Source organism: Malaya genurostris, chromosome 3 (assembly GCF_030247185.1).
Source record: "Malaya genurostris strain Urasoe2022 chromosome 3, Malgen_1.1, whole genome shotgun sequence".
In the NCBI taxonomy this organism is placed as follows: Eukaryota; Metazoa; Arthropoda; class Insecta; order Diptera; family Culicidae; genus Malaya; species Malaya genurostris.
Genome location: NC_080572.1, coordinates 23,301,061 through 23,320,593, shown reverse-complemented (window position 1 = coordinate 23,320,593; position 19,533 = coordinate 23,301,061). Strand labels below are relative to the sequence as shown.

General features: G+C 35.6%; 1 protein-coding gene across 1 annotated transcript; it reads left to right on the top strand.

Annotated features, from left to right (window-relative positions):
• The first annotated feature begins 1,040 nt into the window (after positions 1–1,040).
• On the top strand, positions 1,041–18,997 carry LOC131435528 (mediator of RNA polymerase II transcription subunit 19). The gene is made up of 4 exons (XM_058603520.1): positions 1,041–1,559; positions 1,725–1,873; positions 17,729–17,836; positions 17,923–18,997. Exons 1-4 carry the CDS (start codon positions 1,343–1,345, stop codon positions 18,208–18,210), a joined length of 762 nt encoding a protein of 253 aa, XP_058459503.1. The 5' UTR covers positions 1,041–1,342; the 3' UTR covers positions 18,211–18,997.
• Positions 18,998–19,533: the final 536 nt, after the last annotated feature.

Here is a 19,533-nt window from a genome sequence, read left to right as displayed (position 1 = left end):
GAAATTACTGGAATTCGCCGTAATATTTGAAAGAGAAAGTAAACCAAGAGAAACTGTCACTTGCACTCGGGACCTTTTCTAATGTTCATCGAGAAATGTATTTTGAGAAACCCATTTCAAAAAGGTGTCGATTTTTAGCAGTGTAATAAAATTATTTGACAACTCTGGCCGGACTGCCAACTGAAAAAAAGTTAAAAATCTTTCCACTAATAAACACAGCTGTCAAACTCAAAACTCTTGTTCGTTCGCAGAGATGCCATTTTTACAGATTTTCACATGCGCATACAGACTTGATACAGAGTACAGATTTTATACAGATTCCCTACACTTAATACAGATTTATACAGATTTCACAATAAGAAAAAAAAATCAAATTGAAGTTTTTGATTGCAGTGACGATTTAGTCAGGAGTTAATTAATCAACGAACAAATCGTCCTATACTCTTAACAATCTCGGTTGAAATTTGAAATTTTCAGTTAACATACAGATTTGATTCAGATGATAAACATTTCGTTGTTGAATATTCCTGTAAGCGCGACAATGACTTACGAAGGTATGAAGAATAAATGCTCATTGAATTCTACCATTCATAACCTATTGGAATCATCATCATTTTATTGTAAAAATTTCATATGATTAGTGAATACAGATAAAAACAGTTTTTTTTTATACTGAAAAATACAGATTTTCTATGAAAATTTCTGGCATCTTTGCTCGTATGCGAACTCCTCTCTATGTTCAGAGATGTCAGATTCACAGATTAATCTGTGTTTTAATGATTTGAACTTTCTGCACAGATTTTAAAAATGGTTCAGATTTCTGGAAATGATCACAGAGTTTCACAGATTCTGTAATTGATCACAGATTTTCACAGATTTTTGAAATCGATCACAGTTTAGCACCAAGAAGTACAGAGCGGTTGTTTGCGATCAGATATTATGGTACGAGAAACATGCACAGATTCTGCACAGACTGCACAGTTTTTGACTTGATCAAAGATTTTAGAAAAGGTGCCCTGGCACCCCTGTCTGTGTTTCGTTACAGAGCAGCAGGTTTCGTCGCGAAAAAGAGAGCTCTAGTCGAAAAAAGTGAAAATTGTCTCCAAATAATTGCATTTATTGCGAGTATTTTTATTCCTTTCGGACTTACAGTTGAAACAATTGGTGCAGTTGCTGATTTCGGGTAGTTCAGTTCTCCCACTGAACGAGGTTGAATGCCTCGAATGCGCTCTGCTGCCTTGAAACATTGAGGCTCCCTTGTTCAAAGTAAATCGACGTCGACGACGACGACAAAGTAGAAGAAACGGAGCCATCAGTAGCAACACCGTCTGAAGCGGCCGTGATGTTTAATAATTTCGGCAACGTAATGATGACTGATCAGTTCCGGAAGGTAGAACAGTACTCACCCAAATCGTCACCTCGGGCCGGCGGGGCTGGAGGACGGTCCCCGGTTGTGGCTAGGCAGGATTCGTCGGGCACCCTCAAAACCACCATTCAACTAGGGAAGAATCCTTCGATAGTACACAGTGGGCCGTTCTATCTGATGAAAGAACCACCAGGTAAGTGGGTTTCCTTTTATGTAAGGAAAGAACATTCCAATACAATCAGTCGAATGGAGCCGACGCAATATTTGTGACATCAAGCCACTGCAGTTTGTGGAAGCAATAGTATTTTTTCGGGTATTTCATATGTATGATTTCGGGTTAAACGATTTTTTGTTACAGGCGAAGGTGAACTGACAGGAGCAACGAACCTGATGGCTCATTATGGCCTCGAGCATTCATATAGTAAATTTAGTGGTAAGAAGGTAAAGGAGCAGCTCTCATCGTTCCTGCCGAATTTGCCCGGTGTCATTGATGGTCCAGGACATCTTGTAAGTATTGATATGTGATAAAGCTGTTTTCTGTATCTGTAGTTTTTTATTTCCAAATATTTTTGAGTCAGTACATCTCTTCCTAAATCGTCTAGATGTTAGGATTTATTTTTTTTATACTGAACTCATTGACTGCTAAAAAATAATGGCACTGTTGCATGGTCAACCTTGATAGTTCTGACGATAATGAAAAAGTTGATAGTACAAGAACATTTTTAAAACTCCACAACCAAGTAGTGTAGCTTTCGATATTTGTTTTGCACTGTTATATGAGTTCTTGTTTTGAGTCATAAAAGTATAGAACTCATATAATAATAATAACTTAGGATATAACATTCATATGCGGAACTCGACATCCCAAGTATACCAGACAATTGCATATCTACTGCTACTGACTAGGTGGCAAGACAAAAATAATCATGTAACGATCTTAGATGGTGGATATTTGAGGTTTTCATCTAACCACAAAAACATATTTATTTCATGAATTATTCAAATCGGATGATAAATAATCCATCGAACAACACTAACGCTAATGATCATTGCGCTGTTTGCTGCTGGAATGTTTAACTTTTTGAAGGACTCTGGAGGTTTAGAAATATTGATTGTTATTTAAAAAAATTTCCATGGTCTCGGATAACATGTCTTCATTCCTGTATAATACAGGACGTTGCTTCAGCGAACATAAAACGTACATTATACAGATTTATCAATTCAAGAAAGCTAACTTCGCATACAACAATTCAATGCATGCTGCATGCCGCATTAATTAATGTTGTCTTTAATTAATGCGGGGCTTTGTATTTATTTTGCTTCCAACGGTGGGTCACGGGTTACACTAGTGTCCTTCAACAGTTCTACCCTAAATCTTCTTTGGTACTTTGATATTCTTATCATCATTATACGAACCGTGGCCTTCAAGTTATATGTTTCGGTTGGTGTTTGGGGGAGTCTAAAAATGGTCGAAATTTCGGAAGGCCGAAGCATAACTGCCCGAAATATATACAATTTCCTTCATCAGTTCACAACTTTGCTTTTGCCAAATTTTTCAGAAAGGCCTTTGCGAAGAAGAAAAAAATTCAAAGACGGTTAGTCAGATTGATTTGGTGTCTTCAACAATGTTTTAAGTAATTGCTGGGAATATTTAAAGAAAGTATACACCGTAAAACAACCTTTTGATTTTAAGTTTTTTAGAAAGTTTTGTGAATTTCTGTGGAATTTTGATCTCAATGATTATTTTGGTATAGTACGTTTTCGTTTGTTTAAGAAACTGTGTATAAGAGCTGAAAATTTTCACCCTCGTTTGTAAAAATGTAAACACATAATAAATAACAAATCTAATTGCATGGTCGCATCGCTTGCTGATCATAGATCTTAATACTAATTCCGCGGTACACATGATACAGTTTGAAGAGACGTCGTCATTATGTTAAGTAGGTGAAGCATCAACATTTCATCACGTCCATATTCTTCACTTTTCCTTGTGAACGATGGAAATTGGAATGTTCAATAAGAAATAAAATGACATGAATTCTTAAAATCATTTCCTAAGTAATTCAAATGTTGATAAAAAATAATGTGAAATTGAACATTTTCAAATGAATCATTCTGTAAATTTTAGTAAAAGTTTACAGCCATTTTTTTTTGTTTATTTTAACAATTAATTGTTTTTTAGAATAGTCGTAGTCGCGCTGTAGTAGTTGGTTTAAAACTGCATATACATTACACATTAAAAATGTATTAAAGATTTCGATACTTTTCCATAGCTGAACGTTTATCGGACAAATTTATAATAATCTATAAATAGCAAAACAATCAAAATTACCGACCATTTCAGTAAAACTAATCGATCATATATATGGAGTATTACACACAAAATCAGCCACCAAATTTTGTTTCACATAACTTTTTTCGGTTAAAAATTCCAAATTATTTACACAAAATTACATGTAATTCAATTAATTTCTGCGTTTTATTATATTATTTGTTTTTTTTTATTCAATATTATAATATAATTTTTAGGCACACTGCTTAAGCTCTAAGATGCCAAGGGTATTTACTAATCTTAATTACGATTAACTTAAAACTAGAATAGTATCATTATGTAATGTAGTATCGGGGTAGCGGATTATCGAGAATTCAGCTTTCAGCTGGCGATCGGCAGTGGCCGGTGAATTGGATATTGCATGAGGGTCTTCCATATGGCGTTGGCGAATATACATGTTGGCCGCGTCCTTCGGTCCGTGTGGGTCCGCGGGAAACACCCCCAGGCTACGAAGGCCCGGCGGGTGGCCCGCATGCTGGTTTTTGACTGGAGCGGTCTTCCGTGGACGATGATGGTGATGTTACGGAAGAGAATGAAAAAAAAGTAAATATTGTGGAAACGGGGTAAAAAGGGGATGTGGGAACAAAATATCTGAAAACAATGGAGATCTAATTAGTTGCCATCGAGATGGTGAAGAGACAGGGAAGGGGGAACGAAAAGGTTAGTGACAAAAAAAGATCTTGTTAGTTCCAATGAAGATGGTGGACAGGGACGGGGATCGAGAGAATCGGGCGGATGTTAGTGTCGAACCTGTGGGTGGAGTTTATACTTTCTGAGCGAGGGATAACACATTACACTTGTATATCAATGTGTTTAAGGTACTGGTATATGAGAAGCATATATAAACTATCCCGACTCGCCAACACATCCCGAACCGGAACCTCTGGCGGTCTACCTCGGGCGAGGGATTCCAGTAGCTGCGACCTGGCGTCACGATACTCTACGCACGACCACACGACATGCTCGATGTCCTGATAACCGTCGCCACAGGTGCAGAGCCCGTTCTCCACGATCCCGATACGCCGGAGATGTGCGTTGAATGTATAGTGATTTGACATGAGCCGTGACATAACGCGAATGAAATCACGACTCACGTTCATCCCCTTGAACCAAGGTTTCGTCGATACCTTAGGGATAATGGAGTGTAGCCATCGTCCCAGTTCGTCATTCGTCCATGAAGTTTGCCAACTTTCGAGAGTTTTCTGACGAGAGATACTGAAAAATTAATTGAAGCAGATTGGTCTTTCATAAATATCACCTTTCATAAATATCACCTTTCATAAATATCACCTTCTAATGCGCCCATCTTAGCCAATGAGTCTGCCTTTTCATTTCCCGGAATGGAACAATGCGAAGGCACCCAGACTAACGATATTGAATAAGACCGTTCAGATAAAGTTCTCAAGTGTTCCCGTATTTTCCCCAGGAAATATGGGGGATACTTTCCTGGTTTCAGTGCCCGGAGAGCTTCTATTGAGCTTAGACTGTCCGTGACAATGAAGTAATGGTCTTTGGGCAAGGTTTCAATGATCTCAAGGGTGTACTGAATGGCAGCTAATTCTGCGACGTAAACTGAAGCCGGATCACTGAGTTTGTACGAAGCGGTGATGTTCTGATTGAAGATACCGAAGCCTGTGGACTTGTTGATGTTTGATCCGTCAGTATAAAACATCTTTTCACAGTTGACTGTTTTAAATTTGTTATTAAAGATAGTAGGGGCCACTTGATGGCGTACGTGATCCGGAATTCCATGAATCTCTTCTTTCATGGATGTATCGAAAAACACAGCAGAATCAAAAGTATCCAAGAAATGAGCACGGTTGGAAGCAAACGAAGAAGGATTAATATTCTGAGCCATGTATTATTTGTTTTTGATGTGGAACACATCTTTGTTTTCTATTTCTGTGATTCAATTTTTAAATTTATAGAAGGTAACGATGGCCTGGCTATGACAATCTTTTTCGCATCAAGGAAACACTAAATTTTCACGATAAATTGCCCTTGCTGAATATGCGTGCTCCACGCTTCTCTTATGCGAACCGTACACTAGAGTCCTCACCGGCGTGCACACTTCTGAGAAAATATCTTCATCTTCATTCATAAGCGGCCCTTACACGATCATTAAAAGGTTCATTCCTAAAAATAATATCATTTTAATGAACGTGTATAGTGCAGTAATGACGAGTTTTCTATGCAAATATCATTACTTAGTCATCATTAAAAATGACAAAAATAATTCTCGTGTAAGGGCCGCTATAGAATTTCAGAGCTCTGCTCTTGCAATTTGTGTGATCCAGTGCTAGAGTTAAAAAAGAATAAACACTCGCTCTCATGATGCGTGCACACTTTATATAACAGTGGTGTATACGTGTGAAAGAGATAAGCTCTCATTTTTTTTAAATAACTATTTATCGAAATATGAGTTACAATTAAATTATTAAGATTTAAATTGGGTGTTCAGCCACAAGTGGTGACTTTCCAGCCATATTATATACTTGATTTGGTTATTACCATGAAGACATCATTTGCTTCTCCAATTCTGTGATTTTTGTGTAGGGAAAATTGTAAACCTACTTGTATTGTGTAATGGGGAAAAGGAACATTTAGTTTAATTTTCCATTTTGACAGATAATCACTGAACATATTTAAACTTCTTCGTAGGCGACTGCAGATCACTCTTAGATTTCTACCTGTGGCTAACAGACCTGTGTCGTCACAGAATAGCAATTTTCTGACAAGCAACGGGTAGATTTGGAAGATCAGAAGTGAAAATATTATACAAGATTGGAGCTACGCTCGAACCCTCCGGCAATGGTGGTAAATTGCGAACCGAACGCCGATGCTTCTGCAAATTTACTCAAAAATGTTCACCGAGCGTAAGCATGCGATAGGTTCAAAAACTATTCCCTTGGTTAATGCGAAGGTGTTCTGTGCTCGGTGTTCGGCGAAGCAATATGTTTCGAACCGTTCGGTTGGCGGACCATCGGCGAGGGCCGAGTAAACTGCGTTCGATACGATGGTTTGTTGATTTCAGTTCTCGCATCCTGGTTTTGAAATTATCAATGCACACGTGATCAGCACAAAAAAAATTGTTTTGCTCGATTGATATATTATTTTGGACATTATTAGTGTGCGTAGGGTGCCTCGACATGGAAAATAGTATGTTTTGGATCTTTTGCAAATTTTATACTTTTTGGTTGTAATAACAATAAGAATTGAATAATTTGGAACATTTCAGCAAACGTAGAGTTTCTCAATATGAAAAGGGATTTTTTTACTCTTGCAAATTCAATGTTTAAAAAACTGCTGAGTCAATAGAAGAGAAAATTGAGTAATTTCAGGTATTTTCAACGAGCATATTTAAATTTGATGTTGAATTGATTGTTGAATCAATAGCAGTTCAACTTGAATAATTTTAGACATTTTCAGAGAGCGTAGAGTGGCGTAATTTGAAAATTAGGTTTTTTTACTAGTTCGATAATATATAGGTATAGTAAATTCTTTTTGGAAATTATCTGCCACCGTAGGCTTTTGCTATTTGAAAAATTGTAAAATTTTTGACTAATACCAATTCGATGGTTTGTTGATTGTTGGATCAATAGCAGTTCGAATTGAATAATTTTAAGCATTTTCGGTGAGTGTAGAATGGCGCAGTATGAAAACTTGTAAATATTTTGACTTTTGCTGATAAAATGTTTCATTTAATAGTAAATTAATAACAATTACAAATTGCTCATTTTTGACATTTTCAGGGACCATAGAATGGTTCTATCTGTACAATTGTATAGTTTTTGACTAATGTCAATTCGATTCTGTATTGATTGATGAATCAATAGCAGCTCAAATAAGATGATGTTGAACATTTTCAGTGATCGTAGGGTGGTTTAATATAAAAATTTGAAAATATTTCGATTTTTGCTATTTTAATGTTCAATTGATGAGCGAATCAGTATTACGTAGAATTGCGTAATGAGGAAAAGGAACTTATATACTAACTTACAAACTAATACAGGGAGCGAATCGATTCAATGGAATATTGCATCGATTTTTGTCGAAATTAGATTATAATATTTTATTACATTACATCTAGTGCTTCTATATTTGTGAGTCTGTGTAACTCATTTGTACTAAACCAAGGAGGACGCTTCAAAATCATTTTCAGAATTTTATTCTGAATCCTTTGAAGCGTTTTCTTCCTGGTGGAATAACAACTTGACCAAATTGGTACTGCTTAAAGCATGGCTGGTCTGAAAATTTGTTTATAAATTAACAACTTGTTTTTTAGACAGAGCTTAGAATTTCTGTTTATAAGAGGATATAAACATTTAATATATTTATTACACTTTGCCTGGATTCCTTCAATGTGATCCTTGAAAGTGAATTTTTTGTCATACGTTAAACCTAAGTATTTAGCTTGATCAGACCATGTCAATTCCAAGCCATTCAATTTGATAATGTGATTATTGTTTAGTTTAAGAAAAGACGTTCTTGGCTTATGAGGAAAGATAATTAATTGAGTTTTTTTTTTGCATTTAGTTTAATTTTCCATTTTGACAGATAATCACTGAACATATTTAAACTTCTTCGTAGGCGACTGCAGATCACTCTTAGATTTCTACCTGTGGCTAACAGACCTGTGTCGTCACAGAATAGCAATTTTCTGACAAGCAACGGGTAGATTTGGAAGATCAGAAGTGAAAATATTATACAAGATTGGAGCTACGCTCGAACCCTCCGGCAATGGTGGTAAATTGCGAACCGAACGCCGATGCTTCTGCAAATTTACTCAAAAATGTTCACCGGCCGTAAGCATGCGATAGGTTCAAAAACTATTCCCTTGGTTAATGCGAAGGCGTTCTGAGCTCGGTGTTCGGCGAAGCAATATGTTTCGAACCGTTCGGTTGGCGGACCATCGGCGAGGGCCGAGTAAACTGCGTTCGATACGATGGTTTGTTGATTTCAGTTCTCGCATCCTGGTTTTGAAATTATCAATGCACACGTGATCAGCACAAAAAAAATTGTTTTGCTCGATTGATATATTATTTTGGACATTATTAGTGTGCGTAGGGTGCCTCGACATGGAAAATAGTATGTTTTGGATCTTTTGCAAATTTTATACTTTTTGGTTGTAATAACAATAAGAATTGAATAATTTGGAACATTTCAGCAAACGTAGAGTTTCTCAATATGAAAAGGGATTTTTTTACTCTTGCAAATTCAATGTTTAAAAAACTGCTGAGTCAATAGAAGAGAAAATTGAGTAATTTCAGGTATTTTCAACGAGCATATTTAAATTTGATGTTGAATTGATTGTTGAATCAATAGCAGTTCAACTTGAATAATTTTAGACATTTTCAGAGAGCGTAGAGTGGCGTAATTTGAAAATTAGGTTTTTTTACTAGTTCGATAATATATAGGTATAGTAAATTCTTTTTGGAAATTATCTGCCACCGTAGGCTTTTGCTATTTGAAAAATTGTAAAATTTTTGACTAATACCAATTCGATGGTTTGTTGATTGTTGGATCAATAGCAGTTCGAATTGAATAATTTTAAGCATTTTCGGTGAGTGTAGGATGGCGCAGTATGAAAACTTGTAAATATTTTGACTTTTGCTGATAAAATGTTTCATTTAATAGTAAATTAATAACAATTACAAATTGCTCATTTTTGACATTTTCAGGGACCATAGAATGGTTCTATCTGTACAATTGTATAGTTTTTGACTAATGTCAATTCGATTCTGTATTGATTGATGAATCAATAGCAGCTCAAATAAGATGATGTTGAACATTTTCAGTGATCGTAGGGTGGTTTAATATAAAAATTTGAAAATATTTCGATTTTTGCTATTTTAATGTTCAATTGATGAGCGAATCAGTATCACGTAGAATTGGATGATTTTGAACGTTTTTCGCGAGCGAGCGACGTTTGTTAATTTTGGATATCCTCAGCGAGCGCTGGATGGCTTAATATAGAAATTGTATTTTTTTAAACTATCTACAATTCCATGCCAGTGGTAAAGCGGAAACCGAACATCAATGCTTTGTACATATTTTTTTAGAAATATTTTCCCAGCAATAATATCCAAAAGCTGTTCATTCGGTTTATGGTAAAGTTTGCATGCTGTTCGGTGGAGCAATATGTGCCAAACCATTCAGTTGGTAGACCATCGGCGAAGGTCAGTTGAGCTCTATTCCATGCGTAGTTTTATTATTTATGGTTCGATGAAATGCCTACTTACAGCATAAGAACTAAATTTTATTTCAGTTGATGAGCAAAGCAATAGTGCGTTAAAAATTACAGTCAAAATCACAGGCACTTTGACGATTTGCATATTTAAATCCGATGGTTTACCACCACTACTATTTATATATTAATCAATACAGCATCCGATTTGGCAAAATAGTTCACAATTTCTCATATAAAACTGCCTTACCTCCGAACAAAATGCTTAAAATTCTAATATTTCAATTGCTATCTATTAAACATTGAATCAGCAAAAGCATATTTTTATATTAAGTTACTCAACGCCCACTGAAAATGTCAAAAATTATCCTATTCGAATTTAATTCATTCACCAATCAATAAAGCATCGGATCTGCAAATTCAAATACTAACATTTTTCAAAATGGACCACTCAACGCTCTCTGGAAATTGGAACTGCTATTGATTCACCAATTAATAGAATATTGTATCGACATTAGTCAACAATTTTAAAATTTTCCAAATAGCACCACCCTACGCTCGTCGAAAATGTCCAAAATTATCAAATTTTTATTGCTCTTGATTCACTAATGGAACAGGAAACCAGCAAAAGTCAACATATATACAAATTTTCATATTGCGCCACCCTACGCTCGATAAAAATGAAAAAAATTATCCAATTAGAACTGTTATTGTTTCCAGAATCAACAGACCATCGAATTAGTCTAAGATTAAATTTTTGTCAATTTTTCAAATAGAACCACCCTACACGGTCGCTGAAAATGTCGAAAATTGTTAAATTTTAATTGCTTTTGATTAAATATTTATTAAACATCAAATTAGTAAAAGTCAAAAAATTTACAAATTTTCATATTGCTCCACCCCCGCTCGCTGGAAATGTAAAAAAAATTAACCCAATTCGAACTGCTATTTATTCTCCAATCAATAGAGCATCGAAATGATATCAGTCAAAAAATTTTCTATTTTCCATATACCGGCACCTACGCTCGTTGGAAATGCCCGAAATTACTCAATTTAATTGCTATTGACTTACCAATTTATTCAATATCGAATTTGCAAATGTTCAAATATTTTCAATTTATCATATTGAGCCACCCTACGCTCGCTGGAACTGAACAAAATTACCATACTCTGCTAAGCTACCCAAACACTGAAACGACCAGCCGCAGCTGACAAAGTTCGGTTCATCCGAAGTAACAGCCTATAGCACTAGAATCGGATGTTCATGAACATACTAGCAACGATAGGCTCACTAACTAGAGCATCGGTTCTTTTGCCATCAGCATCGGTTCGTGGTTCGGTTGATGCTTGCTTGAACGATGGTATCGGCAAATTTATACTCGTGATGGTGGTTCGCTTTTTGGTTCGGAACGATGCTTTACCACCACTGCCCTGCGGAACACCTGCTCGTACAAGCAGCAATTTAAATTTACAATTCTGATAGCTAACCTGAAGAATACAATCAGTCAAATAATTTTGAATCATTTTGATCAAATAAATAGGAAACTGGAAATCAGACATTTTTGCTATTAAACCTTTGTGCCAAATGCCAAATGTCGAATGCTTTTTCTATGTCTAGAAGAGCAACTCCAGTGGATAACCCAGAAGATTTATTTGCTTTTATCATGTTCGTTACTCTTACAAGTTGATGAGTAGTTGAATGTTCATGATGAAATCCAAGATGCTCTGGTAAAAAAATTGAATTCTCATTTATATGTGACATCATTCTCAACAAGTTTCAAGTTCAAGTTTTTTCAAAAAGTTTACTGATAGAAGAATTAAGTAAATTAATTGGTCGATGACTTGAGGTTTCTGCAGGGTTTTTATCAGGTTTGAGGATAAGAATTACTTTAGCGTTTTTCCATCTTTTTGGGAAGTAATCTAATGAAAAACACTTGATGAAAATTTTAACCAAGAGTCTCGAGGCAACATCGGGAAGATTTTTAATAAGAATATTAAAGATTCCATCAATACCAGGAGCCTTCATGTTTTTATGTTTCTTAATAATTGACTTAATTTCATCAAAATTCGTTTCAATAATGTCATCTGGTAATAACACTTGAGTTGAAATATGATCATATTTCAATGAGACTTCATTTTCAATAGGACTCACAACGTTCAAATTAAAATTGTGGACACACTCGAACTGCTGGGCAAGTTTTTGAGCTTTTTCACCATTTGTAAGAAGTATTTGACATCCTTCCTTGAGAGTAGGAATCGCTTTCTGAGGTTTCTTAAGAAGCTTAGAAAGTTTCCAGAAATTTTTAGAATAAGGTTTAATTTGTTCAACTTCTTTAGCGAAATTTCTTTTTGTAAATCCTTAACTATGTTTTTCATAGCAGAATCACGAGAGCGTTGATATTGTTGTCGACGAACATTCATCAGCCGAATGAGCAGTTGAAGATTGTCATCGATGATAGGAGAATTTAATTTAGTTTGAGCTTTGGGAACTGAAAGATTTCTAGCTTCGATAATGTAATGATTCAAATTATCTATTGCTGTGTCGATGTCCGGAGAATTTTCTAAAATAATTTCATGATCCACATGATTTTCAATATGAGATCTGTATTCAAACCAACTGGCTCTATTGTAGTTGAATATAGTACTAATTGGATTAATTATAGCTTCGTCGGAAAGTCTGAATATTACAGAATGATGATCTGAGTTAAAGTCAGCATGTGTAATCGGTTCGCTACAAATGTGACTTTGATCTGTTAGAACCAGATCAATTGTAGACGGGTTTTTCACGGAAGAGAAACAAGTCGGATTACTGGGATAAAGAACTGAAAAGTAACCAGCAGAGAGTTGATTATGAAGTACTTTTCCATTATGGTTATTTTGCCTACAATTCCACTGAACATGCTTTGCATTTAAGTCCCCTATTACGAAAAATTTCGTTCGATATCTTGTGAGTTTTTGCAAATCGCTTTTAAATAAATTTAATTGTTCACCGGTGCATTGGAATGGAAAATATGTTCTAGCGATGAAATAAATTCCATGAATGGTTTCAACTTCGGTTCCTAAGCTTTCAATAACTTTAGTATTGAAAGAAGGTAAAATTCTATGTTTAATTTGCCGTTGGACAAAAATGGCAACTCCACCACCCATTCCAGTTAACATGTCAAAACGTTGAACCACATAATGTGGATTGATTTTCAATTTGATATTTGGTTTAAAAAATGTTTCTGGCAATATGAATTTTGTGAACTTTGAGAAAATTGTAAAATTTATCTTCACTCGATTTTAAAGATCGAACATTCCAATTTAAAATTTGCAAATAGTCATCCAAATTGAAATGTTTCAAAAAGTGATGAAGTCGAATTCATTCGGATGATCATTTGAAAAAGTTGATCTTGTAGGTAGGTCATTTTATTTTCCGTTATATCACCTAAATCGACTTCGTTTAAAGAAGCGAATGGCATTGAAGGAATATTGGTAGGTAGATGTCTACCTGTTACGCTAGTGTAACTGCCATTAGAAGAAGATGACTTGGTCGATTTACCTAATAATAAATTGTTTTCGTTAGAAGACGAACTGGAAAGCGTTCCTGTTTTTTGTTTGTTTACATTAGAAGAATTAAGTGGTAGTTGTCTACCTGTTATAAAAGCGTAACTGTCATTAGAAGAAGACTTAGAAGAACCCTTATGCCGTTTATAATGTTCCCAATAAATTTAAATGTGGGAAATGAAACGTACTTTTTCTAAAGTTTTCAAATTGCTTACATTACTTCGATTGAAGTGTATTATGTAAAGTTCATGGGAAATTCCAGAGCGTGGTTTAGAAGTGCTATTCGCTCTTTTTTTCATAAGTATTACTTGGGAAGGGGCAAAACCAAGCAATTCTTTTAGTTCATTTTTAATTTCACCATTACTTTGATCATTTGATAAACCTTTCAAGACAGCCTTGAAGGGTCTGTCTTATTTTATATCATATGAAAAATATCGGATAAGACGTTCGTAATCTTCCAATCCATCAACCAAGACTCGACATTCTCCTCTTCGTCCGATTTGAAATCATACTTTTACTTCAGGGATAAACATAGAAAGCTCAGTACGGAATGCTTTGAAGTCGGAAATCATAACCGTTACTGGAGGCATAGATTGTTGTTTCTTCCCAGAACGACAAGCGCCCATTTTGTGAATTTTAGAAGAATTTTCTTCTATGTCGCTACAATCGGATTCAGGAAGGCATTTTTGAAATGAATGAAATTTGAAATTAAATTAACTAGGCTAAATTAGTCTTCGAATGGACTTCTAGTTTGGTTGAGTCTTGATAAAGACTGATTTTGTGGTACTCTTAATAAAGACTGATTAGTTCGAGTAATAATTCTTGGCTAGCCTTATAAAAGGCTGAATAATTTCTTAGTCTTGAAAACGTCTGATTATATTAGAATATCACTCTCTGTATAGCCTTGAAAAAGGCTGACTAATTGTTAGTGTTCAAATAGACTGTTAGTGATTCAGGTAGCCTTGAAAGGACTGAAGCCTTGAATCAATGAAACACAAGTTACCAAAAAAAAATTCCAGCAGCCAAGAGCTATTCGCGTGCGGTGCGAACGACTGTTCAACACCGACTGAGAAGAGCTCTCGGTAATGTTGTCAGTGCGAGGGGAGAAATTATACTTGCTCTTCTTCACACAGAGAAGATGGACATCTCTGCTGTCCCGCATTGACGCAACTACGTATCCGGGTTTTAGTGCTAAATACATGGTCCAATGTGTGTATGGAGAATTCTAATTGTATTGTTTCTCACCCAACGTGGTAAGGAGCTATAGTCAGACGGGTTCATCGTTCCTCCTGGAGTGAATGGATCCTCTATGTATTGATCCTAAATGTTTTTTGGTTTACCGAATCTTCTGCTCATGCATATTACGAATTGTTCTGCATTCTTTCGGGAGTACAAAATGATGTGTGAAATCTCTAAATCTTCTGAATCCAGTGCATTTTAGCACCTGTAGATCGTTCAACATCTTTTCGGGGAAGCAGAGCAAATCATTTCTTTTTGTTTTGTACTGCTTTCCCACCTCATTCACTTCTCAGAGAGCAAACCTGCGAACCACTTAAAGAACATTTTAGCAATTGGATTTTCTAAAAGCAAACTGATCTAAGTGCCCTCTACAGTGCGCATTTTAAAAGTTTAGCTTGTATAAAAAAGAACATCTTTTGTGATCGATTTACTCTTTGAGAAGATTCCCCATTCCACCAGCACTTTGAGAAGGATTGTCATTCCCGAAACTAAAAAAAAATTAATAAAAATTTGCGTGTGCGTAGATCTCCGTACTACTATTCACTGAACTGATATCGCCCATTTTGACGTCTTTGTTTTCTACATAGGACTGCGAATTTAAAATACGGGAAATTAAATCGTACAAACAGTAGTCAGGTCGCATCGATTCTATCGATAAAACTATATTTTTGAGATTATGAGTGATTGAAACATCAATTAATAACGAAAAATGTATAACTTTCCTTGTTTACTAAGCCATTCTAATAACTTTTCGTAACAGAGACGACAATTTCGTATACATAATATCACTGCATTTCGCACAGCATGGATGTCATTATTTAAACTGCCTCTTCAAACAATTAAAATTACTATTGAACCGATTTGCACTCTGTGCTCAGTTGCAAATGGGCGTTCTGTGGTTTCTTATACACCGTTCGAGAGGCAATGATATTTGTCGAAGTTCTGCTGATTTTTCGCATTAGAGGTGCAATTTGAATCAACTTGTCCGTACAAGCGCACGTATAAAAAATCTTTCATTCCGAGATGGTTTATGCGAACCCGGAACCTCCGGAACATAAACATACTAACGGTACTTTTCAAGAAATTCGAAATTCTGAAAGAATTTATCGAAAGCATCGCTTGTATCACGGCGAACATAAAAGATAACTACTACCTAAATGTTGAATGCAGAAATTAACAGTGATTTTAACAATAGTTGAGTAATCCTACGTCAACAGTTCGAACAAACTCAAAAAACAATCACTCGTAATGTTTTATGCTACATACTACCTTGATTGAGAAGGTCCCGGAATCATCACCGTGTGGCGCTCTCAGTCGCCCGTTCAGATTTTTTAATTTTTTTTAGGTTGCTACATCTGTCATTTATATTCTATCAAATTTTCAACTTGATCCAGGTATCATTTGTAAAAGTTACGCTCTATTGTATACATCTGCGATTGTGCGTGTCCTCGATTTTGTACAATTTTCAAAATGGAATTGAATTTGCAACAACGAGTTTGTATTAAATTTTGCGTTAAAACGGTTTCAATGGTGCAAATGTTAGAAGAGTGTTTCGGCTACGATACTCGGAAGAAAACAGTCGTTTGTCAGTGGCACGAACGTTTCAGAAGTGGCCGTGAGTATGTGAATGATGAGAGGGTAGGCCATCGACATCAAAAACCGACGAAAACATCAACAAAATCGAAGAATGGATGACCGTAGACCGCAAATTGACTATTAGAGAGATAACAAAGGAGTTATTAGCTGAAAAAGACCAGATTTGTGGGCAAACAACTCGTGGATCTTGCACCACGATAACGCACCGTCACACAATGGCATCGTTATCCGTGAACATTTGGCTAAAAATGAAACGAATACCATTTAGCAATCACTTAATTCACCTGATTCGGCTCCCTGCGACTTTTTCCTATTCAGTCGTCTCAAGGAACCGCTCCGTGGAATGCGTTTCAGCACCCGAGATGCGATTTTGTAAAAACCGCAGATGACTCTGATGACCATACCGAAAACTGAATATAAAAAATGTTTCGAGGATTGAATCAAGCGCTAGTATAAGTGTGTTGCAGTTGATGGAGAGTACTTTGAAGGGGTCAATATCGAATTTGATGAATAATCTTATATTTTTAAATTTCTGAATAAATTCCGGATTTTTTTTACCAAGGTAGTATAACATGTACCCAAGTAACAATTCAAATGCGTTTAAGTTTTATTTAAAATTCATAAAGGTGACGTTAATGCGTTAATACGTTTGCTCGTTAATGAGTTATAGTTACTGTAACTAAGTCTTATCCTAGTCGTTGACGTTCTGTGTTAATCAGCCCAAGTTTTTGTAGTGGTCGTCTCAATACAGTTGGTGCTAAATAGTATCCGCGAGTTCTCTCTTCGTCGTGATAATCCAGCTCAGAAAACGACCAGATGGTTAAAATCGAGGTATAAAATAATGCTGTGTAGCTACTTTTTATACTACCAGACAAAACAGAATATACCAATATAAAGTTTTAATATATTATCAAACGAATTTCGAAATTGGCCGTAGTTTAGGTTAACAGCCTCTGTACGGCTTCAATACACAAATTTTTGAAACAAAACATTTGAAGACAAACACGAGAAAAGGTCCTAAGTGCAAAAGCGAGTTTCTCTTTGTTTACTTTCTCTTTCGAGTTTTACGGCTCAATCAGCAATCCTTCCATCTAACACTTCACATAGGACAATAGCAAAAACCATCAACTTTCGATAGAAACTGTAGAATTTGCTGGAAATTACTGGAATTTACCGTAATAATTGAAAGAGAAAGTAAACCAAGAGAAACTGTCATTTGCACTTGGGACCTTTTCTAATGTTCATCGAGATTTCGCGTTGCGGCTGTCAAACGGATAAAATGACGCATTAAGAAAGGAAAAAATAGCTTATCATAATTTCGTTTTCCAATCATTAGTGCATAGCAGTTAACATAAATTACTAAGTAAACTTATAGCTAACTTTACTTGGTGAACACTTTCCAAACGATCAGCATTGAGCAGTTATAGAAGGAACAAATAATATATTTCTCTTTTCGTTGCAGGATAACAGCTCGCTCAGAAGCGTTATTGAGAAACCACCAATCGTTGGCAAAGAATTACTTCCCCTCACAAGCGTACAATTGGCGGGATTCCGTTTGCATCCTGGACCGGTAAGCGAAATATTTGTAGCTCCGAATCAATAATTTTTCTGTAACTCCCATCAATAATTTTTCTGTTTTGTATTGTGATTTATCAGCTCCCGGAACAGTATAAGCATCTGAAAACAGCACCCACTAGAAAGCATAAGAATAAGCATAAGAAACACAAATACAAGGAAGGTATCGCACCCCAATCCGATCAGTCGGCGCTTGAAGCGGCCGGCTTGGACACCCACGAAAAGAAGCACAAGAAACAGAAGCGTCACGAAGATGATAAGGAACGGAAAAAGCGGAAAAAAGAAAAGAAGCGTAAAAAACAGCGTCATAGTCCGGAACATCTGGGGAGTGGAACAATCGCGATGCCACCTCAAACGCAAGTCTTCTAAATCAAAGAAAATCGAAACATTGGGGCACGTTTATATATATATACACACATAGCTGCAACACAAACAAGCAACACCGTTAGTTATAGTGATAAACGAATTATTTCATTTCGAATGAAAGCATATATGCTTTTGGAAACGAAATAAACCCATTAAGCGATCTTAAATGAAGGAAAAAGTACATATAATTGACAGTATAAACAATAATGAAAAAAGTATGTGAAGAAACAAGAAAGTGTATTTTTTAAGGATGCACCTCGTTTTCTCTGTTTTGTTGATATATACATAATAACATTTTTGAATGCAAGAAGTGTTTCCTTACCACAACTATGAATATAAACAAAGAAACCAATTATCAATCGAAAGTCGATTGAAAAAATGCCAACCTTGAAAAGTAGGAGGAGTGTGTCAGAAATGATCATTAGAAATTACTAACATGATTTATAATACAAACATTTGTTCCACAGTAGTGATGCGATATTTTTGCAGAAAATTCTTAGCCATGGTAGCTAAGAGCGGAATTTATGTTAAGGCTTTGTATTTCAGCATTGTGCGTGGACCTGAAACGATAAATGATGGTCTTTCCTTGTACAGAAATGAGTTCTTTCTCTGATTTGATCCTGTCATCAGAACTGGCTCGGAGCACGACCCGTGCAATGAGCTTTTGCTGAACAGGGCAACGTGCAACAAGCATGATTTATTTTTAGTAACGTGTATTTATAATTATTAATTTGAGTTATTTTATTTAATTTTATTTTCTTCTAGAAATATATTTGATGCAAAGACAAAATCTGTTTCTGTACGTCTGAGAAAATATCCATCGAAGTCTAATTTCGACCGAAGAAAATGTAATTTGCAAAAATAAGATGCGTTCGAACAATTTCAAATATTATTATCAGAAAAGGTAACAAAATCACGATCGGCTTTCTTCGATTTGGATGAAACTTCGTAAACGTCTTTAGTATGGCTAACCACATTTGAGACATTTTTTTAGAAACAAATGCATTTTTGCCAGCACTTTATTCTAACCGTGCACAAGAAAAAGTTGTAGGAAATTAATTGGAAATCAAAAAATATTGTACACAAAAAACAAAGTTTAATGTTTTTTTGAGATATGTACAGTCAACCGAAAAATCGTAGTAGTGTTTTAAACTAGTAATGAAAACAATCATAACAATTGGCTTAAGTGGCGCTATTACAATTTACAACATCAAATTCTTGATGAAAAAATCTGTTTCAATCCACCTGATGCCTTTCTCATGTGACTTGTATAATCAGCAATATTAAGGTGGTATTCTTGAAAAAGCTGCTTATTGAATAGTAACA

Coding starts and splice junctions, on each gene's coding strand:
- LOC131435528 (XM_058603520.1), top strand. CDS start 1,343: ATGTTTAATAATTTCGGCAACGTAATGATGACTGATCAGTTCCGGAAG. Junction 1,560..1,724: donor TCTGATGAAAGAACCACCAG/GTAAGTGGGTTT, acceptor TTTTTGTTACAG/GCGAAGGTGAACTGACAGGA. Junction 1,874..17,728: donor TTGATGGTCCAGGACATCTT/GTAAGTATTGAT, acceptor TTTTCGTTGCAG/GATAACAGCTCGCTCAGAAG.